At 37.8% G+C, this 24,436-nt stretch overlaps 2 protein-coding genes and 1 long non-coding RNA gene across 5 annotated transcripts in view; 1 reads left to right on the top strand and 2 right to left on the bottom strand.

The window, feature by feature from the left end:
• tmem65 (transmembrane protein 65) overlaps positions 1–6,016 on the top strand; it is a 53,947-nt gene extending 47,931 nt beyond the window's left edge. Inside the window, exon 7 of the mRNA XM_023283895.3 lies at positions 216–6,016. Coding sequence (XP_023139663.2) covers positions 216–341 — 126 coding nt within the window. The 3' untranslated portion in view covers positions 342–6,016. The remainder of the gene's footprint in view (positions 1–215) is intronic.
• A 6,476-nt stretch (positions 6,017–12,492) lies between these two features.
• Positions 12,493–19,840, bottom strand: LOC129350654 (uncharacterized). Its single transcript, XR_008604122.1, has 3 exons — positions 16,005–19,840; positions 15,218–15,376; positions 12,493–14,303 (listed from the first exon to the last, which is right to left on the bottom strand). It is a non-coding gene; the product is annotated as an uncharacterized LOC129350654 (long non-coding RNA).
• A 1,860-nt stretch (positions 19,841–21,700) lies between these two features.
• LOC111578860 (protein MTSS 1-like) overlaps positions 21,701–24,436 on the bottom strand; it is an 84,997-nt gene continuing 82,261 nt past the window's right edge. For all 3 annotated transcript variants that reach the window (XM_055017965.1, XM_055017964.1, XM_055017966.1), the window contains one exon: positions 21,701–23,536. In XM_055017965.1, coding sequence (XP_054873940.1) covers positions 22,890–23,536 — 647 coding nt within the window. In that variant the 3' untranslated portion in view covers positions 21,701–22,889. The remainder of the gene's footprint in view (positions 23,537–24,436) is intronic.

Below are 24,436 nucleotides of genomic sequence, written 5' to 3'. Positions count from 1 at the left end.
CTGCTGAGCTAAAGCTACCCGATTCTGAATTATACATCTAACAGTGCAGATGTAGTATAATTTTAAACATTTCTCAGGTGTTTTTCCTCTTCAGAACCCCTAACTTTCCTTGAGCTTTCCCACAGTTATGAATGTAATAAACATTGTTATGTTTGTGCAGCTGTGAAGGAGTCAAACTTTCAGCGATGGTGATGAGAGTTCTTGTTTTTGTGCAGGGTAAAGCCATCGGTGTGTCCATCGGCTGCATTCTGGGGATGTTCCCGCTGCTTTTCCTGAGCGACGACGACGACAAAGAGAAAGAAGCACAACCTAGCAGTGACACAGCGTCACAGTCCTCCTAATAAGTCACTACATCTGCACCATCACATCTCAAAGTGGATTCTGCTGATTTTTTTAAATAAGTATTTACAGTCGGGCGTTTCTCTGTCATCCTGGCTCAGGCAGCGTTTACCGCTTGTGTTTCTATAAAACCTTCAGAGGCAGTTTGTGGAGATTTAATTGGCCACTAGTGATGTCTAGTTCCAAAACCTTGAGCTCTTTTTTTAGCTTCCTTTCGAAGCAGCAGGCGATGGTATCTTTATATCTGCTTCATCAAGACACACCGTCTGTTGTTTCAGTGTCAGGCACCAAGGGGAAGTCTTATTCTAATTTAAATTCAAGGTAATGAAAGATGAGCTATGGAGGGATTTAATTAATGCTGCTTCTGCCATTGATTCTTCATATCAGTCGTGCTTTTTATTGATCCCTTCATCTGTCCCCTAGTGAGAGGTTGTTGGTATTTAAAAGAAAACTATGACATTTTACAATCCCTAGATTCTCCTCAGTTGAAAACATGATCTTCAGGTGACATGTTTCCCATTTAGATGTTCTTGTTTAATATTTTGGTGTAGTGTAACGGCAGCACATGCAGAAAACTGTCATCCAGTCAGTAAACTTATTAAGTGCTGTCAGTTATACAGAAATCTTTATTATTGCATATTTATAAGAAGCAAGTTGTCTTAATTATCTTGACATTTTTACAACACTGGTATGAATTTGCTGAGTTTAGTTCAGCAGCCAAATTGCCCTGATAATTCCTGCACAATTTGCTCTAAATGTGTAAATATCCAAAAACATCTACCTTAAAGAGCCCATATTTAGTGGTTGGAGTTTTTCTCTTTTCTTTAGTGTGTTGCAGTTCTTTTGTGCATGTTAAAGCTCTGCAAACTTGCAAAGCCCAAGGTTCAACTCAAAACTCAGAAAACAGTGCTCCTTACCTACATGAAACACTTCAATTAAAGTCCAGTCTTTTCTTCTGTGACTTATCTACAACACTATGTAACATATTTGCATAACACGTGACTAGCAGCTAGTTTAACCTCAGAAAGAAAAGAGTTATTTCTTCAGTAGAGCTGCCTCTTCTACAGCTACATCCCAGCTACATATTAAGACATCTACAGTTATTAACCAACGTTACTTTACTTTAATCAGGCCAAATGACCAATCAGAGCAGACTGGGCTTTTCATAGTAGGGCTTTAAAGAGATCGAAGTTAAAACGAAGACAGACGAGGAGAAGAGGTGCAACAGCAAAGTACAGAATGAGAAAATGTTGAGAATGTTTGAACATTCAAGAATGAAAGCATATACGTCACCCCTGTAGCTCAGCAGGTTGATCAGGTGACCTATAAACAGGGGCTATAGTCCCTGAAGCAGCGGTCAGGGGTTCGAATCCAGTTTAAGGCCCTTTGCTGGAGGTCCTTCCCCGACTCTTCTCCCCACTTTCCTGTCTCTCTCTCACTGCTGTCTGTCCATAAAGCCAGAAACAGGCTGAAAACATAACTTAAAAAAAAATGAAAGCATATTCTAGTACAACCCAGAAATGCAATTATAAACTGGTAAATGGGCTCTTTAAATTTATCAGCTAACATTCATCACCACAAGCATTTGGTCGTAGGAGACCAATTACTGAGTATTTTATGAGTGTATTAAACTGACAGCTGATGAGGTCTTTTGATCTGCAACAGGAAGTAATGAAACTAATATTATTCTATTTGTTTGACTTCGAATAACACAACATACATGATTAGATAGCAAATATTTGAGGTGCACTGACCCAGTTTGTGGGTCTGTACCGACTCAGCGGATGAGCCAGGTGTGTTTCCTCTGCCAGCTCCATTGACTCAGTCACAGCAGGATGCAGTGTGTCGCTAAACCCTTCAGAACCGTAGGGAGACATGCTGAGCTGCAGAAGACATCACAGTAAGTGTAGAAAACTCATTAATAAAAAGTACAAGAGCCCCTTGATGGCTGTGCAGCGCAAACTTCATTCAATAATCTGACGATTTGGCAACAGATTTCTTTCTTTGGAGCTTCAGATATTTAGCAGTCTATATTTCTTAGAAAAAAATGAAGGCAGTGAGTTTCATGCTGCGAGGTACTAATTTTAAACTGATAAAAATAGAGCACTAAAACTGGCAGAGATGCTGGAGAGAACCTTACTGTTGATTTTACCACCTCTCCATTCAGTCAGTATTTTAGTTTCAGTATGTTTCTGTGTAGTTTTCAACCAAATGTGGATAAAAAAAGAGTGAAATGTCGAGCAGTTTGCTCATCAGTTTGCTTCCCCTTTCTGAGTTTGACACCCAACACATGACTTGTGAATTCTGACTGAGCACCATTTAGGATGGGAAATGCTCACCTGTCTCACTGCTGTAGCTGTTATTCCTCCTCTTTCCAGCTATCAGCCTGTTTTCCCACAGAGGGGCTCCAGAAATCCAGTTTCACTGTGAAGAAACCAGTGCTCATTTTCCATCCCGACAGCAGAAACGCAAACTGTAAATACTGACCAACTGTTTTAGCAGTTGGGACACTAATTTGCGTGTTTTTATTTTTATTTTTTTAAACTCACATTATTTCTGCATTTTTTTTCCTTCAAGCAGACACTTTATACATTTGAGGACTTTATCTCCCAGAACACTATTTATTCATGAGTCGAATAAGTTCCTCTTCAGCTCGAACTGAGCGGCGACAAACTGTAAAGTCACTGCGACTGAGTATCTTGTGCATCTTTAAACTTCCAGGAAAACAAATGTCATTGAAAACAGGAAGAGAGTCATCTGCTACCTCGAGGAGTAATTTAAGTGTTTGCATGAAGAACTGATGTAGCTCTATAATCGGACTGTCTGTTTCCATCTGGGATGATTTTTAACGTGCAGGAAAGTCCTCAGATGTTTTGTGTGAGGCGGATTTAAAAAGGAGGCATTCTGTGACACTTTGTTTGGAAACTAAAGTCGCTATTTTTAGTTTGCTGTTATTTGCCAAGGTGGTCTTGCATCTTTGTGTTTTTCTCTCCTGCACCGTCTTTTTCTTTTCACTCCTTTCCCTCAGACATACTCTTGACTGGGATCCAGCAGTCTGTGTAATTAGTTTTTTAGCTTCTGTTTCATCGCTCTTGAAGCTTCTGGATGGTTGTTTGTCAGCTCTGGAGTTTTCCTGATTTCTGGGACTTAAAGCTTCCCCTCCCTCCCTCTTTATTTCTTTCCTTCTTAATCTTTTTCAGTCTGCTTCTCCGTCTCACACTCCAGCAGTCAGCAGCACACCTGCAAGCTGCTCTGGGAATCCAGCTGATGCTTTTCTCCGGTTGTTTTCAAAGCAATCTGTTTACTGCAGGATGTACTGAATTACATTTACCTCTCGCTGGTCTGTTTTATTTTCCAAATTACAGCTGTTTGATTATTGGTTGATCTTTATTTGTGAGCAACAAGTTTTTATATAAAACGTCAGAAAACATCCACATAATAACGTCCCAGAAACTAAAGTTGTTTTGTTGACGATTTGGGCTGTAATCAAAGATCATCATGGAGGACTGAAATCGTATGTACTCTTAAACGAAAGAAATCTGCACATTATCTCTTTATGAACTAAATTGAAACAGTGTACTCTTTGCTCCCAAGTTGCTGGCCTTATTAGCCTAAATTAATTATAAATCAACATGAAAGCTAATGTTTTTTGTTTAAATATGGTTATTTTATACTGAAATCATAATAACAGGTTTGGCGCAGACCAGCTATTTATATTTATGTGGTTTCTGATAATAGAATGAGATCAACTGGTGATTGTGTCACAGCAAATATTGAGGAATATAACACAGACAATCTAGCTGCTGTTTCTAGATCATCTGCCATGTTGGTTGTTGAGTTGTGACATGTAAACTGCTTTTTGGCCATCTGTTTGCACAAAATGCATCCACACCGATAACTTCTTTGAAATAGTGTCAGTTATTTTCATGCTGACTCCAAGTCAATGTTCAGAAAATGCTAAATACGTTAAACAGTCTCCATTAAGGTGCGCCAGTTTAAAGTTGTGAAACTGTAGGGGTGTTGACATGTAGTCTGTTCCTCCTGCTACCAAAAGTCATGAATTAATCCCAGGATACTGTTGTTGTAGCATTTTTTTCATTATGACCAATGACAATTTGGTCGCATGAGATCATATCAATCAGCTAATTGATCAGTTGACCTCGAACCTGCAAACTTAGGCGACAGTAAAACAGAGAAAAGCAGCAAATTCTCATATTTTACAAACTGGAACAAGAGAATGTTTACCTTTTTTGCATAATAAATAGCAATTAGTTGATTACACAAATTGAGATGATTAATAATTTGTCTAATCACTAAGTTTTTGCACCTAATTGTGTCCACAATCGGACAAACAGAAGTCATGCTGATGCAGACACTCATCCATAAATAGATAAATAGATCCATAAATTCCTGTCTATGTACAACTCACTATACAGAAATGTACACTATATAGATTACTGATGAATGACAAAACTAAACATACAGTTGTTTTTTTAATGGATTTTCAGCTCATACATTTGTCCAATAGGGAGAGGCCTTAAGTGGAAACCTTTTCCATGGCTTTACATCGCATCACTCCAAGAATGTTTCTTGCTTTCGTAGCTAATAGAAGCTACAGTAATTAGAGACACTCAGCCTGTAGGTACAAGTTTACAGAAATTAAATGTCGGGATGTTAAAGCGTGTTGAACTGCATGTATTTGTTGTCTTTTTCATACTTCTGCGATTGTAGGAATAACTTTAAAAATCACCCCAGAGGTTCCATATCAGTGCATTTCTTCTACAAAGTTAAATCCTACTGGATGTGACTCTATTTCCCACAATTCTCTCTGTGAGTGTCAGGACTGGTTTTGATGAGAGCATGCCCACTTTGTTTCCCACACTGTAAGGAGAATAGAGTTGTTTCCGGGCTTTGAAAAGCTTGATCATTGCCAAAACTTAGTAATGAATGTTGTGCCGTGTGTTAGTTTGCTGATGTTATTTACCAGATTATGAAATATTTATCTGTAGAGCGACGGGGACACTCAGAGCACTATCCTCAAATCTAAAGGAATTAAGGGCTGGTTTAAAAAAAAAAAAAAAAAAAAAAAGTTTAACAAGCGACCAGCTGAGTTGAGGCAGAAATATTTGAACACAGTTTTAATGAGTGTTTGGACGCAGCTGCAGGATTAACTGTAAAAGCCTCAAGGGAAATTGGCTTTTTTTATTTTGTCTGCCTGCCTCATTAGAAGAGAGATTTGTTGCGGTGGATGAGGAGAAGCAATATACCATCTGTGTGAATCATGTGGTAAATCTATCAATACCAAGTTATGTAATATTAAATGCTGTTTAACAACCTCAACTTTTTTGTATCATCTCATATTTGTGTATTTTTTCTAAGAGAATGAAGATGGACTGTGTTCTCTATATAGACAATGTTTTATGTCTCGGAGGTGTAAAAAAAAAAAATGTTTTAAAGCCTATGAACAAAAGTCTGTCAGTTAAAGGAATGCCGTGTTGTGCTGCCATCTAGTGGACAGTCGGACAGCAGCAGATGTGCACTGATACATGTATGTACTGTAAAACCTGTAATGTCCAAGGATGCGGTATGTCTGTATTTTGCATTGTTCTTATGTGTATTTAAAAAAAAAGAGAGAGATAATAAATCTGGGAGTGTTTACTTGTGGCTCCCCAGGTGATGCTGGACTTCAGTGTCTTCTTGTTCGTCACTGAAGTGCCCTGAAGCAAGGCAGTGAAACTCCAGGATGTGTGTAAAGTCGTAACATATTCATATTTAGTACAGAACAGCTTCTTTCTTTAGATGCTACATGAACACAGCTGTGGTGGTGTCACATGGTGTTTTTGAGGCAGGCTGGGTTAGAAAAGTGTGATGTTGCATTAAGTACCTTCATCCACCAATCAGGATTTACAAAATCTGAGTCTGATGGCAGTAAATTACTGTCTTTATGAAGGAGATTAATTTTGAAATGTTATACTCTTAGTAACTGATGTATTTTTAAAAAATATTTTCCATCGGAATCCAAGCAGTTCCTGGGTGTTTTCTCTCTTTTTACATTTTTACTCACTTGGGGTTCATTTTTTTTTTTTACTGTAATGTAAAGTTATGAACCTCTATAGCAGGGCTATTCAATTAAAAATTGACTCGGGCCGGATTTTCAGACTAAGAACATGAGCTGGGCCGGACGTTTTTAGCAGACAGTGAGCAAAGTTAACCATTTAAAATAAACACAAACAGATAAGATAACAAACACACTGGATGTTTATAAACGTATTGCCACATCCAAAAGGACATAAACACAATAGTAGAGCAGTACTTAAACTAAACCTGTGCTGAAATACTGCTTCTTTAAATTTTAAATTTCAAACACACAACTTCAACACATTTTGATAGGTAAATATAAGCACATGTTAAGTTGCATATGAACATAAAAACTAAGTGTAGATTAGAAACACCATCTTTTGTTTTGGTCACATCTCAAAGTGCATTAAAAAGTAACTTGCTTAACAGTAACTTTTCAGAACTTGAGACATTTTTTTTCTTTTGAAATAACAAAAAACAGAGTTTGTCCCTGTCCATATTTGGTCTCATCTGAGACAGTCGCATCTTCAGTGTATATAATCAAAAAAAATAAACAGTAGGCACAGTGATAGTTACTATCCCTTTGAAACGAAATAAAGCTGACATCAAAGTGCATAATAAAGTGCAACTAAGTGAAATAACTGTCAAAACAAAATGTCTTTCTTAAATATTAAACTTATAATAAGTGAACAGAAGATAGTCACATAAATATATAAAACTACCGTTAGTGTCTGCTACAGCACGCTGCTTTGTTGCACTTACCTTTGTTGTCTCGAAGACATCTGTGGCGAGAACATCAACCCTGCGAATGTTTGACGTGTCAGACAGGCAATGTTCCCTGTAATTTTTCCTGAGTCTGAGCAAACACACAAACTCCCTGAGCGTTCCTTGGACCACTGTGAGCAACATCAGACGTGTGCACTGTGGTCACACCAGCATCACATCCATTCAAGTTACATGGTTCATTAAAAGAATCAAATTACAGCATTTACATTTCTGTTAAAACACTTTGTCAACAGGAGCCAGTTGAAGGCTGCAGTGATTTTAGTGACACTACAATGTATAAGAGTGAAGTTATTGAATATTTGTCTCTCTTTACTGTTGCAGCGGTTTTGCAAATTGCAGACGGACCCTGTTCACTCCATAGACATCAATGTTATTCCTGTAGCTTGAAAGACAGCTGCTTTTGATAAAACTGGGCTTGTACCACATTGTCTGCCTTGCAACAATGGGAAAGAGGCACCGTTTATGTATTGACAACCTATATCTAATGAGTTATTGATGCTGGAAGTCTGAATCTGTGAATATCTTTCCAACTTTACTGAACTTGGGGCCACTACCACCTAAGGAGTGATATATTTAATTTTGAAAAAAGCATTTAGCCATACTTAAAGCTTTAAGTGCTTTATTAACACGGAACTAAAAATTTTGTATTGTTTTATTATCACAGGTTCTGTCTGAAAAGAGGTGGCATCATTTTAAACAGTGAAATCAAACTAACAAAATGTAATGACCAACCAGTGAGCAATACTGGATTCTGCAAAAACATAAACAACTTTTTTTAAAAAAATCTAAATCTTATCTAAACACAGTTAATGTATTAACTTATTTTTGTGTGTGTATGCATGTATTTATTGATTTATTTAGTACTGTTAACATATCAGAGTTCTGAGTGAGTTTTTCTTAAGATAGGCAAAGGCCATTTATTGATTACATATAGGCTGTTAAATGTTTATTAAAAACTAAAAAGCATTTTAAAAAAAACAACTTAGGCATTTATTGAGTCACTAAAATACTGTAGAGTACAGACCACATCAGCATGATTATAAGCATCCTCTGGTAAATGAACAACCAGATACTGATGTCTCTCACCATATGGACTTCAGGAGATGACTGGGGGATGATAAACTGTGACCTACTGGTTGGGTTCTCTCTGTTCTCATGTTTCTTACATGTTTGTCCCCTGACAGCCGGGTCCTAATGTTTTTTGAGCAACACACCATACTATGACGTTTTTACAATGATGGTTCTACTGTGAAACCAGTTTGACATGTTCAGGCGTTCTTTGTGTGAAAACTCAGAGATTTCAGGTATCAGAAGGTGGTTTTCAACTTTCTTTGTTAACTTTCTGCCTCAACTTTAAATTAAATTTCCTTCACTAACCCAGCCCTCTGGACTTCCAGTAAGCTGTGTTCCTATTGGCTGTCCAGGTGGCTGCTTGGTGTTATCAGGAACACCTGAGCAGCTCAGTGTCTTCCTGCTTTATTTAGCTGCAGACAAACATTTCCTCTGCTTCTCTTCACCAGTGAACCGGGTTTGGCTCCATTGCTTTAGTCTGTTCTTTAGGCGTTGGCTTGCAGCTTCCAGCAGTAAAATCATCTTTAATGTGTTTCTTGGTGTGTTTTGGGGCTTTGTACTGGATAGTTGTCTTGGTAAATGTGGTTCTTTAGCCACAGTTATCACATGGTGCTAATGTGTGCAGTGATTAGTGGATTTGGTACAGCCGAGTTGTGTCTTTATCTTGGCTGTAGTGAGTCTTTAGAGGTTTTTGGTCAGACACATTCTGTATTCTTGTTTGTGAACCAGCGTTGGTTGTCCAGAAGGTAAGAGTTCCTGTCCTGATTCTCTGTTCTCAGAGGTTCTCTGGTAGACTGCAGGAGACTTTAGCATTTGGGTTGTACTAGTTTGGTTTTTGTATGGTTTCATTTGGACTATCTTGAGGCCCCTCCATGTGGTTTAGTGAGGTTTTCTGGAACAGTTCTACAAAGCAACCTGCAGCAGAAGAGACTTTGAGAGTTTTTAGGAAGTTCTGGAGAGCAGACTTTAGAGCAGCAGAAACATTTGTCAGCAGTTTGAGCAGGAGAAGGTGAGCTTCAGAGTAGAAATGAGACAGAAACCTTCTTGACCCGTGTGGTGAGGTCCTGTACCAAGAGTTTGAGCAGGTTGTGAAGAGTCTGTAGTTCTTTGGTCTGAAAGCACAAGAAGAGTCGACTCATTAAAGGAGAAAACAGGAGATATTGTTGGTTCTTCTGTCGCTCTGCAGTTTCCTTAGACTGAATATCAAGTTTATATTTTAAATGATTTCCCATGTGAGCCCAAGAAGACTTCAATAAACTCCCTCCATCCCCTGGACACAACATATTTTATTACAATGTTAATTCTTTTTTTTTGTTTGTTTTTGAGGTTTAATCATAGTTTTAGCATAGTTTTTTTGCTTTGCTTGTTTAGTTTTGTAATCTGTGTGAAAGGTGCTGAACAAATAAAGCTCAATGGATAAACTGAATAATTGACTAACTCATGATTGTGACAACAGAAGTATTTTCATTGTGATTTAAGGGTTTGTTTCATTTTTAAGGTTGGGGTTAAAGTCTTGACAGAAAAAAATATTAAAGAAATAAACTACAGTAAAAAAGCAATTAAATCAAAGGAAAAAAACATTTAATAAAACTTTTAAGAAGAAAATTAAACATTAAATACAATTAAATTATATTAGACAAAATATTTAATTAGATAATTAAACGGAAGATACAAAGCATGTAATTATGAAATTAAACAAAAATTTTTAAACAAAAATATTGAACATTAAAGACGAAATATTTTAGATAATTAAACATTTCAAAAAATACAATTAAACAAGAATATTACACATTTAGAAAAATACAAAACATTTAATTAGATTATTAAACCTTTAAAAGTCAAAACATTTAATTAAAAAATTAGTTTAATTAGAAAATTAAATCTTAAAGACAATAAAACTTTAAATAGGAATTAAACAGAAAATACAATGAAGCATTAAAAAAGAAAATTAAACATTAAAAGGTGGTAAAACATTTGAAAAGAAAAACCTTAAAGATTTAATCGAAAAATTAAACATTGGGAAAGAAAAGGAAATTATTCAAACAAGCCGATAAAACATTTGAAAAAACAACAATTAAACATTAAAAAGACAAAACATTTCGAAATCAGATCAGACATTAGAACAGAATAAAAGGTGAGAAAAGAGCGAAACTAAACATTTAAGAAGAATCAAACTAAAGATAAAACCTTTGAAAAGACACCAGTTAAACTGTAGAAGATCAAATTAAACAGAAGAAACAATAAAATGATCAAAAGAGCAAAAACAGATAAAGGTTTTAAAGCGTTTTCTAGTCTGAAATGAAAACATCAAGTTGTTTCTTCAAACATTTCCTCTTTCTATGTTCTTGGTTTCATTGTGGACAGATTTACTAACAACTCATTTCAGAAAACTGCTTTCCAGATAAAGTCTACTAGTAGTTGAAGGCATTGATCAAACTAATGTTACCTTCTGAGCTCCACAAACTTTACTGTTCAGTGAAGAGATTCAAAGTTTGTTCAGGATTTCTAAAAAACCCACAGGTGAAGGTCTGAGAAGAACTCAGATGGATGATCTAAATGTGAAATCAAGACTCATGGTCACAAGTTTTAAGGCTTCTGTTAACCAGAAAGTTCAAACTAACAGAGAAGTACTGAGAAACTTTTAAGATTTCAGTCCTCAGACTGTCTAAAGGTTCAAACTAACAGAGAACTACTCAGGAATTTTTAAGATTTCAGTCCTCAGACTGTCTGAAGGTTCAAACGAACAGAGAAGTACTGAGAAACTTTCAAGTTTTCAGTCCTCAGACTGTCTGAAGGTTCAAACTAACAGAGAACTACTCAGGAACTTAGAGGATTTCAGTCCTTGGGCTGTCTGAAGGTTCAAACTAACAGAGAACTACTGTGGGACTTAGAAAATTTCAGCCCTCAGACTGTCTGAAGGTTCAAACTAACAGAGAAGTACTCAGGAACTTAGAAAATTTCAGCCCTCAGACTGTGTGAAAGCTCAGGTCCTGAGGACTCGGGAGGTGTGGAGGCTTTGGAAAGTCTTGGAACTGAGGGTTCCACCCTCCAGCACAAAGGCTGAAGCCCAACCTCCTGAGAAAAACGGTCGAGTCGAGACACGAGTTAAAAAAAAACTCGAACACGACAAAAAATAGATGATAAATGTGCAAAAAAAAGAAGAATTAGTATCTGAGCGAGTAGCTCAGGGGGATAAGAAGAGGACTACCAAGTGGAAGGTCGCAGGTTCAAGACCCGCCAGTGGCAATTTTCTTTGTTTGTCTTTGTCAGGATTTGATAAAAACTTAAGAAGGGTCTGGTCTTGAACCAGCGACCTGCAGCTCCATAGGCAAATCCTTAACTCACTGAGCTACAGATCAGATGAAAAGAAATAATTTCGTCGTCCCTTTGGCATCGTAGTTCCTCAAGTGACCACATGGGTGGAGCCAAGGCGGAGTCTGGGTGGAGTCAGGGCGGAGAGTAGGCGGGGAGGTGGGGGGAGTAGAGGGGGGGGAGGCCGCCACCCACCTCCCCGCCTACTCTCCGCCCTGACTCCACCCAGACTCCCCCACCACACCTTCCTCCGCCCGACGAGTTCTTCGAGTCTCCACGAGTTTTTCGAGTCTCGACAGGTTTTCCCGAGTTTCTGGAGTTTCCACCAGGTCGGAGGCAGAACAAGTTGTCATGAAGAGGTGTTGAAGTCGGCCAGGATGGACTGACTTTTTACAGCGACTAGAAGGAAGATGACTAGAAGAGCAGGTCTTTAACCACCATCCAGAAAATCCATGGAGTCGACTCCAGAGAAATGAAGGGACGTCAACTTTGATCAACCTCCATCCAGATGTTCAACTTCATATCTTTACTTGGAGATTTTTAGCACCACAAACCTTTAGTATCACACTTTATTGTCATTTATTAGGACTTCAATGGAATCCACCAGCAGATTTACTTTTTGTTGACAAACTTTATTCTTGTCGTCGTGGGACTGCAGTATTTAAAACTCTTCCATTTGACCTCATGTTTATTAGTTTTAGTTTAGAAAGTTATTTTAGTTGTCCATTAGTCTCTTAAAAACCAAATAATAAATCGGATTAGTCAAGAGGTTTAAATTTCTTACTTTGTCATACTTTAAATATGACAAAAAATATAAAAATAAAGTGTCTTGAGACAATTTGACCTGTAATTGGCATTATATAAATAAAATTGAATTCAAATTGTATCTTGTAATGTTGGAGTAATTCAGCCATACATGTTGGAAAACACATTTTCTTTGTCCATTAATCTGATGATTGTTTTCTCCAGTAATTCATTTCTTGTTTTGGTTTATAAAATGTCAAACCCAAATATATTCAGTTTACTGTCATAAAAAACAAAAAGATTTACATTCATGATGCAGGAATCAGGCAGTTTTTCACTTTTTATCTTAGTTTAGTCAGAAAGATAGTTGATAATGTGTGAATTGTTGCAGATTGTGAGCCGTAAAAGGTTTTAATCTTCGGGGCCGAGTGTCAGAAAATATTTAGAAACCAACATCAACAAAGCACTCAACAAAGATTTGAACATCATTAAAGGGAAATCCAACTTTTGCATGACAATGTCTAATTAAAGGACATTTATTTCCAACGTAAATGTGTGATATTCATCCTCTGGAGCTTTCTCTTCACATCGTCTTCCACCTGGACTGGTTTGGTCGGGAGCATGTGCAACAAACATTTGAAAAACTGCACTTTAACATCAATGAATGACACTGAAGTTTAATCTCTACATAAATGAGACTGAGTCTGGATGTGCTGCTCTGTCATTAACTCCTAAGTTTAGGGAAAGTTCAAACAAAAGAGGACAGTTCAGATAAGACTTGAGAATGAGCTTATTTTGAACAAACATCTCAGACTTTCTGAGCTTCAGCACCTCTAGCAAGATATTTTAACAACAAGCAACTCAAGAGATCCAGAAGTTGGAGAGAGTTAGCTTTAGCTGAGCCAAAGAACATGTGGGACGCTAACCTAGCAAACATTTCAGACTTTTCTCTGTGAATTCTGAGAAATAATTTCCTATTTAATGACAGAGCTACACATCTTAACTCAGTCTCATTAAAACAGACTCTAATTCAGTGTCATCCATCCATATTAAAGTGCAGTTACCCAAAATGTTTGTTGCATGAGCTCCAACAAAACCTGTCCAGGTAGAAGGCCACTTTGACAAACAGGAAGTGGAAGATTCCAAGCAGATTTATAGAAGGGGGAACCGGACTGTACTAAGTGTCGTCAAGTATAAAGGGGTGTTTTGTGGGTTTTTAAGGCTGATAATGATTGTTAGTGAGACATTTGGAGTAGATATTCATTTGCAGTAAATGAAAGTATTTAAAATCTTGGAGTTAAACTTAGAAGAACACAAACTCTAACAGAAAACTTTGTTGATACGTTTTTGTTTTGTTTACAGATGTTAAGTTAAAGGAGTTTTATTCGTTACGTATAACCAATCAAATCGCTCCAGAAGACAGAGCGACCACAGGTAGATAAAGGTTCAGAGCCAAAGTAGTGCCATTTTTAAATGTATTTATTACCGTAAATCAGTAAAAAAATAAAATACTGATAATCAGTAAATCAGTCAGCCCACAATTACTACAAATCTACAATGTATGTCTCTTTCCTTTGACTTGTTATTTGTACAATATACGATGTATATGATGGCGTTTTTTCATACCAAAGGCTATACTATGATGTTTTCTAAGAGACATACGATGCTACTGTGCTTGTTCTGGCTCTGGGCTGCTGCACTCCTCCTCTGTTGTTTTCTGGATTGTACTCAGCTGCATGCCTTCGTCCACCAGGCCTCCGTTGACTCGTCCCGCCTGCCGTCTCTGGAACTGAAGCTGGACTGGAACAGACCAAAGTACAGTCCAATCACGATGCCAGGGCTCCTGGCATGCCAAAAGGCTCCTTCATCTGGCAGGTGGCAGCACTTCTTCTGAGGGGAAGCTGAGCTGGCCCGGCAGAACTTTGGAGATGTGTTCCAGTGGTTGGTGGATGTGTGAGGAGACAGAGAGGGACCTTTGAATTGTTCACAAAGCAAAACAGGGAACCCATTAGTAGTTCTAGTTTAGGGTGCTACTGCGGTGTGTTTTCGTGTTTTAAGAGGTGGACAGGAAGAGTTTTTTTTCGTAGTGATTATCTTTTACTTTGTTCCTGGTTGGAATGCCCATCAATGTCAACATGAAGTTCACTTTTAGTTCTGTTGATTTATTTTTATTTTACTAACACCCATTTGTTTTTAACCCCCTCACATGTTGTGTTGTTGTAAACTTACTCTTTAATATAAATTCTCATCTAACCCTCTGGAAACCAGCGTTTGGACTGTTTTTGTGTTGCTCCTCACCTACTGACAGCTGTGGACTAAAGGCTATACTGTGAAGTTTTTAGAGCGAAATGCTATACTATGATGTTTGTTGGGCGACACAATATACTATAGGCTTTTTTAATTGACATATTACTGTGACGTTTTTTTTGTTTTTGTTTTTTTTGTGTTTTTTTCAGCAACATATAAGAATTCGAACAGTTTTAAAAGTTACTATACTTTTACTTGTGCAATGAAATTATTATTCTATGGCATTTTTTAGATGACATATTATACTCTGATGTTTTCTTGAAATACATACTATTTTGACCCACATATCATACATGACAATTTTAGGCAACATCCTATCATTTTGCGCTTTTGAACCACATAATAATCTATGTTTTGTTTTTTTTTTCTTGCCAACATGCTGTACTATGAACTACAGGCCATACTATGTTATTCTTGAGTAAAGTATACTATACTTTGACATTTTCTGAACTACATCCTATACTATGACGTTATACACAGAGTGCTTTGGTTACATGTTGATTTATAATCTAGATTTTTTTCTGTTTTGTTTTTTGACAGGATTACCACAGACCTGACTGTGAACACCGTCGACACCCACCTCAGGGAGACGCTGTCTAAGATCTCAAGGCTGCTTGGTCGTGGTCTTTCTGGCACGTACTCTTCCAAGATGAGCCGGGAAGTTAAACACTGATGGAATGACACCAGGTCTAAGCCGACAAACTTCCAATTCCTCCTCAACCCATAGTCTCTGGGAAACCTACGTGGAGTAAGAAAAGTAGACAGAGAAGTAATTAAGTCTGTACACAACATATTAAAAAGAAATCATGCTAATAAATTAAGTACAAAGAACCGAATTCGCCAATATACTGGAGACCAGAGCTATTTAATTTGATAAGTATAACCTTGTTTAGTAACATTTCAATTATTTGAGAGCAGTCCTAAAGAACTGCCTGTAATCCCAATCATAAAATGGGTTTGGAGGAAGAACATAGATGGTAATCTGGATATACATGAGTTAGGCTTTATAACTACTACTGGTAGTATTGGTGGTAGTAATAGCAATGTGACTACTACTAGTAGCAGTGGTAGTACTAACTACTGCTGCTGATACTGGCACTGCTACTACAACTTGTAATACTATTACAAATGCTGATACTACTTCTATGACTCTAACAGCTGTTTATACTACTACTGCTGCTTGTACTTTTAGTATTACTACTACTGCTTGTACAACTATACTACAGCTACTATTAATCGTCTGGTATTTGGTTGTCAAGCTGCTAGCTCGCCTTAGCGTTTTGCTAGTGGCTAACTAGTTAGCTCTCATAGACTGGAAGCTCTCAACAAGATTTCATAATGAAAAAAGAGCCACAAACTATTCTTACCTATGAAAAGTCATTCCAAGTTTCCTTGTCTCAATCGTACGACGCAGTGTGTAACTGTATGCAGCACAGTGAGCCGGCATACTTCTTGTTTCCGTTTTTACGCCGTCTACATCAACGGAATGCACTGAAACTTTGCCCCCACTAGCTTAGCCTTGCTGTAGCACGCAGCTCAAAGGGGCGTGTCCTATCTACTCATTCATATCTATGAGAACAGGTGGCTGCACATAAGGACGCCTGACGTTGATTAGCTGCGTAAATACCATTATATACAGTCTATGGTAAATACGTATGTGAATCGCATCATTGGCTGCAGCAGCCAGTCACCGGTCACTCACTGACTCACACTGAAAAATAGCACAGAATGAATTGTTACGTGTTTATTTTATTTACAATTTAGGTTGGATTTTTTTTTCTTTTTGTGCGCAGCGCAGATTTTCTGTGCGCGGAGACCGTGTCAGCAGTGCGCAATTGCGCACGCGCGCAGTTTAGAGGGAACAGTGCAGACAGGACAGGTCCGCTTCATTGTAGTACAGCTCTGGTTGTAAGATGCAGTCAAACTCTGAATTATAGCCGCTCTCTCATGACATCCCTCGGGAAAGTTTGTCCGAAACGCGGCATGTTTTTCCAACGTGGTGTCTTCGGACATGATAATCTTTCAGCGCTGCAAAGCACTCGTTGCAGAGTAAACGCATTGGTTTGGCGTTCGGACTTGGTGGTAAATAAATAAATACTTGTCAGTCCACGCAGGATTAAACCGACGGTTTTCCTCGCCGATTTGTCGTTTCAGGATAGAAAAAGACATGCTGCTATTTTCACCTGTATAGAACTGCTAATGTTAACTTTTCAAACGCGACTCCTCAACACAATGCATTGTGGGTTAGTTGCTAGGTTACGGTAAATGTTGCATTCAATGTTTGCAATAATGTTGGAATTTTTGTAAGAACTTGTCAGTGTTACTGAAAGATGTTTTTCTGTTTTTCTCGGACCCAAGTCCCAATCACTCGGCAGTTGCTTTAGGGCCACTCGAGGGTTGCTTTCGGGCCGCTAATTGAATAGGGCTGCTCTATAGAAACAGCACAACCATGGCTAGAAGGACAGAACTCAAAAATGTCTTCTGTGCAGTATGACACAGTTACAATGCTGTAAATTGCAATAAACTAAATTTGAATTTCCTTGATAATTTTTTGCAAAATTTTTTTAAAAAACCTGAAGTCATCGTGTCTAACATTTCTGCTACTACAAATATTTCACTTTTTAATTTGTTTCCATACTTGTTTTCTCTCTGCTCTATGCATACAAAGCCTGCATTTCAGCTGAAAAGTCTTTGAATGTTTGGCATGTAACTATTGGCCTCAACTGCGTAGTTGTGCAGAAATTTTTGTGCACGATTTTTTTTTTTTGGGGGGGGGTGAATCTTTTAACATGACAAGTAGAATAAAGTAATTCTATATAAATATCACAATATAAGGCTTAGATTTGGTTTCCCAGCTGAATGGCACATATGAGTAGTTAACCGAAGGGAAGCTGAAAATCCGTGTCTTTTGTTTCTACAGTTTTTGCCCAATAAATGGTGTCATTTGGATTTTTTTAAAAAATTATTAATGTGCTTTCTTAAACCACTATTTTATTTTATTTTTAGTTCAGTTCATTAATCAGTACACTGTGTGCTGAGGTATTTGTAATTAAAGGTTAAACTTGACTTAATGCTTTCATTTATAGTTAACATAATTAAATGAGCAAACGTGTTAGTTTTAACGTCTGTTTGAAGGTTACATACTTAGTTTACTTAGAGCAGACGTCCGACAGAGACGCCATCATTGACTTACCTGCAATCAACAGTCATGACCAAAATTTTGAGACTTTTTTTTGCCAAAAAGGGTTGAACTGCAGGATGTGCAAATTAGAAATTCAAATAGTGACATACACTACTGTTCAAAAGTTTGGGGTCACCCAGGAAATTTCAAATTTTCCATGAAAACTCACTTTCATTCATGCGCTAACATAATAAGGGTTTTCTAATCATCAGTTAGCTTTTCAACACCATTAGCTAACACAATGTAGCATTAGAACACAGGAGTGATGGTTGCTGGAAATGTTCCTCTGTACTACTATGTAGATATTCCATTAAAAATCAGCCGTTTCCAGCTATAAAAGTCATTTACCACTTTAGCAATGTCTAGACTGCATTTCTGATTAATTTAATGTTATCTTCATTGGAAAAAAAACATTCTCTTCTTTCAGAAATAAGGACATTTCTAAGTGACCCCAAACTTTTCAACGGTAGTGTATATATTTAGTAGAGTCAGCATTTTTGTCTGTTATACCTTGAAAAAATGCATACTGAGTCTAGGTTTTTTACATTTTTCTTAAATAGTCAGAGAAGTTCTACTTTAGTTTTGTTTTTTCCTCCCTTTGCGATTTAAGATATTCTAAATGGGTTGTTCTGCAAAGAAGACATTTCTGAGTCCTTACTACTGCTATTCATGGTTGCGCTGTTTCCATAGAGGTGCAGGACTTTATATTGCAGTGAAAAATTAACCCACAGTGAATAGTAACAGAGGCAAAAAGACACTCAAACTGGTTGAGGTTCAGAGGGTTACTTTAACCGACATTTACTCTGAGAGAAAGCGGCTGCATGAAGAGACAGACTGGTAATATTTATTTAGGAAATGCACGAGGGAAACCATTACAGCAGAGCACCTGAAGTAGGAAAATCTTACAAAAATGAAACCCAGAGCATCATTTAGCATATACTGTAAGAAATTTGGCAACTTGTTCTTAAATTAAAGGCTAAAGGATCGAGACACACTGACAGCTGCTACAGCTCAGGGACAGATGGCCTGTAAACACACCGAGGACAGGAAAAGTCATGTTTATCTCACTTGGATCTTGAACTACAGGATTTTTCTAACCAAAAGAGAAGTTTACTAATGGACGTGATTTCTAAAAACTCGCTTTTCTAATCCTCAATGTGCGCCCTCAGATCATAAACAACATACACAGTCTTCACAGGCTTGAACATTCAGCTTCATACGCTTGTTATCGCATCAGCTACACAAATTTATTCGTAAACCTGCACTAAATAAACGGATATAAAACAGACAGACTTCAGTCATCATACAGGGCGACACATTAAAGTATGAAACATTAATAATTCCTGTAGGGAAACAGATTAGATGATTATCTAAAATGTGTTCCAGTTGAGGAAATAATTAGTTTCAGTAAAAAAAAAAAAAAAGAGGAAAAGCGACTAATAAATCTTTTGTTCAACTAAAAAAAGACAACATGCATATTAAATATATTTGTTAATAGCTCAACAGGACAGCTGGGGGTTTATAAATGTAAAATTAAAATGGATGATAACATTTAAATGAATAAATAGGTAAATAATGCGGTGACACACTGTTAGCACTGTTAGGACTGGTTGGTAGCAACCGGGACTTTTCATGTTTTTCAGCTAATTTTTCCCGCTAATACAGATTCGATTAACTTGTCGGGCTATTCAACATGTAGAAAGCTATTACAGTTACAGTTTTTACACAGTTGTTGTAGTTACATGAATATTAGTACGCCACAGGTTCTGCTCGTCATCTGTTTCATCACAGCTAATAGAAGAAGTTTCAGTCGGATCACAGTCATGTGGCGCCATGATGGAGAGCAAGGTGCAGACAGTGATGATCTCAAACAGGTCTGCGGCACTGCTAGCATGCTAGCTGAGGCTAAAAACACACATTAGTTTCATTCCACCTTAATTCACCCAACACCCCATGCATGACTATCTTCAATTCGAGAGATTTTATTTTTAAAGTGGCGAATATTGATTGAGTTGACCACATGTATATATATATATATATATATATATATATATATATATATATATATATATATATATATATATATATATATATATATATATATATATATATATATATATTTTTTTTTTTTTTTTTTTTTTTTTTTTTTTTTTTAAATGCTGAATTCAGGTGGAATGACCCATGAATGCATGAATTAAATTCATAGATTTTTACTTAAAATCAGCTGGTGAGCAATTTAGGAAAATGTCCTTTAAATTCTTCAAGACAGTCAATTTATAAGCTCAGAAATCTAAGTAGGTATTACATGCTGAACAAAAATATAAACACAGCATTCAAACGGCCTTCTTGCCTAACTTAGAGAAAAACGTCCAAAAAAAATCTGATTTCTATTGTTTTGGTTAGAAGAGGGACAAAACAAGATGTTACTATGTTGGCTGCTGTGGTCAACACCAGTAGACTGATCACTTTTGTAATTTGTGTACTGTTAGCTGCAGTACAAGCAGTTTAAAACTGACAAAAATATTTATGCATTTTCTGCTTCACCAACTGAATTCAGGTCAGTTCCTGTGGCTGCCTGGTTTATTTCACAGCAGCTATTCCATTGTCAAGGGTTGAAATAACAAGTACTTATTCCACTATGGTAAAAAGAATAGATATAATTTATTAAAATACTACATGCTGTGTTTATATTTTTGCTCAGTGTAGTTAATGAGATGTGATTTAAAGCATGGTTCCCAGAGACAAAGAACTAATGACCTCTATCATGGCTGCCAGTGACCACCTGAAAGTCCTCTTTATACTGAACAGTTAGTGTTTGATGGCTAGTAAGCACAAACAGTTTAAGACTAAAGCAAGCTCGACTCCAGACCTGGTTGTACAGGATGTTGTGTACCTGTTTTCTGTCCAAAAAATGTACACCTTCTGGTGGAGACTTGTATACTTGACTTAATCTCCACTTTAAACTCAGTACTGGAACAATGAATGAACCGAAGTTAGTCTCAGTGTGACTTTGAAGTGAGTATAATCAGTGTCTTGTGATCTTTTACATATTCAGGCTGACTCGACTAAACCCAAATCCCCAACCAGAGATGACTATCCTGTGTTTGTTAGCTAGGCGTCGTGTGAGTATTCTTTTTTTAGCGTTTGGCGTTATTGTTTTCTGAGTTTTCATTACTTTTACACTCCATTTACTCAACAGTGAAATTAGTCACTATGGAGTGTCTCTAATTATAAAACAATCTTTCTATGTCAGACCAAATGATATTCCTCAGATTTCTCATATATTAGCTATTAAATCCGGTTTACTGCAGCACACTGCCCCAATACCGACGCTCTGATTCAGTAGTAGCTTCACTAAGATAACGTCCACGACTGTTTACATGTGTGCCGGCTAAATCAGCACACAGGTTTCACTACCACAGACCAGTACATTAATCCACGTTACTGCAATTACTACAAATATGTAGTAACAAGCAAACTGTAGTAACAGCCTCTATTACTGCTACGTTTGCTAATGCACACTGCGCAGTTGCTACATAGTTGGTAGGTTGATAGTTCAACAATGAACAGGGGCAGAGGCCAACAAACTCACCACTTATCTCCAATAAGAACTAATAATGATACTGTAGAATAAGAATTTCAGCCATCGATTGAGTTTTTCTTGGCTTTTGAACATTTTTGAGTTTGATCAAAACTTTCAAAGTGCTTCACAGAAAAACAAGATTTAAAAAAAAAAAACCACAATCTGAAATAAAGGCATTAAATACCTCACAGTCCCTTTCAATATCTTTGATTTTACAGAATCAAAGGCAGGACTTTCTACAACTAATGAGTTGTTGGCATCCTCAGTTTCTGCTGACACAGTTTATATCCACTGCAGGGTGTGTTAAGGGCTTTATTTGTTCATGGATCTAATTCAAAAAGCAAAGTGATTATTTATGCTGGGGCAAACTGTAAGAACATGCAATCTACTGTTTGTGGTATTAATAACTGTAACTGGTTACACGCCACTCTTTGAGATGCTACCCTACGTATACAGACACTCTTTCTGTTTGTGTAGAAATGGAATTCTCTCTACCTATGTTTGTACATCAAGAAAATCAAGCATAGTTTTACTTAAATAGAGAATATTTAACTTCAGCACGCAGGCTTTTGGCACCTTTAAGTGAAAATGGGAGACTACAGGGATGTAAAAGGAGCTTATGATGAACGAAAACATACAAACACATCAAAATAGAAATATGTACATACAAATAATGATTTGATCTTTTGAAAATACTCCATCACTCCTAACAGCCAACCAATATTTCTTTGAGAATTTTCCTACACATCATCTATCTTCGCAATACTAACATTTAATTTCATTTAAGCCTTTTCTGCTGCAAAACTGACCTTGTCCAAGCAACAACTCCCATTTGACAAGAACATCCTTTCACTTCTCGTCTTTTACATACCGAAGTTGCCCTAAAGAAATGATCCTGGATCAGTGTTCCCAGTAGTTGCCTCAAAAAGGAACTCAAGTGCAATAATGACAGTTTTCAGACTGTAAAAGGGTCTTTTTAAAGGTCTTGTTAGAGCTTATCTAAACCTGTTTGGAGACGGTTAGTTTTGCTCAAGTTTTGCCATTTTCCAGTTGTCTTACTTCAACAGGTGCAACATGTTAAACCAATAGTTAAAACCTTCCATGTACATTAGCTTGACAGATTCACTGTAGTTTGTATCACTTTGGATTTTAAAATCAAGTAAAATCAGGCTGTGATGCCGAAAAACACCTTTTCGTTTTCCTCCACAGTCAAATATCTGTAATTTACACAGTAATTACTATTTGGCCAAATGGTAAAGGTGCTGAGTGTTTACTTTTAATCAGAATTTGGCATTGCTGAAAGGAACTAGCACCATTTTAAAACTGATCCTTGATAAGAGTCTCCAGGCAACTTCTTCCTATTCTCACCATCCACTTTATGTTGTGGCTCCTATTTGCTTCTACTCAGCAGTAACCATTTTGTGACCCTCCAACTGTAAATCCAACTAGGGACGCAAAATGGCTCAAGTCAAACCAACCCTTGTAGTTTCAGTGAATACTTGGTGCTGATCGGTCGTTGGTCATCGTCTTCTTGAGCTTGACGCCTCGTCGGATGGCCACCAGAAAGTCCTCCACCTCGCCATATTCCGTCTCCTCCAGGAGCTCCGGGAGGGGACGGCGCTCCCACTCGACCCGACCGCTGGGCTGTGGTGGCGGGGTGGGAGGATCCGATCCCTCCCCAAGGTACTGGGTCTCCCAGGGGATGGATTTTGGTGACAGCAGCCCACTGCTGCCTGGTGACAAGAGGCTGGTCGGGGGGCTCAGTGGAGTCCGTGGTGTGTTGCCATCTTCTGATCGAGGGGGGAAACTGGGATGTTCAGGCACAGTGGGGGTCTTGACTGGGATCATGGGGGGCTTGATGGGAATGGGGCCCAAGCTGAGGCCCCCAGAGGGACGCCTTAAGTTGGGCTTGGACGATGGTGTCCGTCGGATGGTGGCGACCCCCGGGGTGATAACAGCTGAGGGGTTAGAGGGCAGACCAGCAGTGGAAGCAGGACGTTTGGACTGAAACATGCGGCGGTAGGACTGACTGATGTCGCTGTTTCTCGGGATGGTGGACGATTTGTCAAAATCCGACGTCTGCTGCTGCTCACCATCCTGATCTGCACCGACGGAGTAGTAGTCACAGTCAGACACTATGAAGAACAAAAAATAAGGTCAGTATAACACATCTAATGGCACGTCTACAAAAGGTATTTCATTTTTAAGTCAGAGTTCTGGGAAGTCATATGAGAATACATGTTAAGCAGTCTGTGGAAGGATCTCTGGACTGACCAGCCACTTACAGCAGTGTCTGATCAGTGGCTATCATAGATCCCCTCCTTTGTTTCCTTCAGAGAATCTAAATGTGCCAGTCAGAACTGAGGTATCTTTTCAGGTGGGAGGTGAAATGTCTTCAAGAAGCTGAAGCAAGTCCAGTTTTACAGGTGTCGCTACAGTGATTGTGTGTTGATGTACACTCAGTACAGTGTCTGAATGCTTCCGGTGTAGATGCAAACGGAGATCTGAAGCAGCTGCTGCTCTGCTACATGCTGTTCGCACTATGCCTCCTGTGAATTTATTTATTTTTATGCTTTATGCACTGTGAGCACCATGTGTTTCTATGCCAACTTAATCACACTTGTTAGTGCCAAGACGAAAAATGCAGAATATTCTATAAGCATCAAGCAATGAACCCCAGTGTTGGGACTAACATCATGGCATATTTTAAAACAGAAAAAAGAAGCATTGAAAGCTGAAAATCTATTCATAAAGGTTTTGCACAATGTCTCAACAGGCTAAAACAAATTTCATAGTCAGTCTCTGCAAACATTTTGTATTTAAGACTTCCTTTTAGAGTGTTTCTCCAACACATTTTCAGAGATTAAGGTTCATCTCTGTTCTACTGGTGTATTAATTAGTGTTCCAGGTTTGAAACCTTGTAAATGGTCATTGAAACTTGAGTCTTGAAAAGGCAAATCGTTATTTTGAAATGCATTTGCATTCGTACTCAGAGCTGAGTTAACAACACCCTTTTTTTGGATATCTACCCACAT

The sequence above is a fragment of the Amphiprion ocellaris genome, chromosome 15 (assembly GCF_022539595.1).
Source record: "Amphiprion ocellaris isolate individual 3 ecotype Okinawa chromosome 15, ASM2253959v1, whole genome shotgun sequence".
Classification (NCBI taxonomy): domain Eukaryota; kingdom Metazoa; phylum Chordata; class Actinopteri; family Pomacentridae; genus Amphiprion; species Amphiprion ocellaris.
This window is presented reverse-complemented; position numbering and strand designations above follow the sequence as displayed.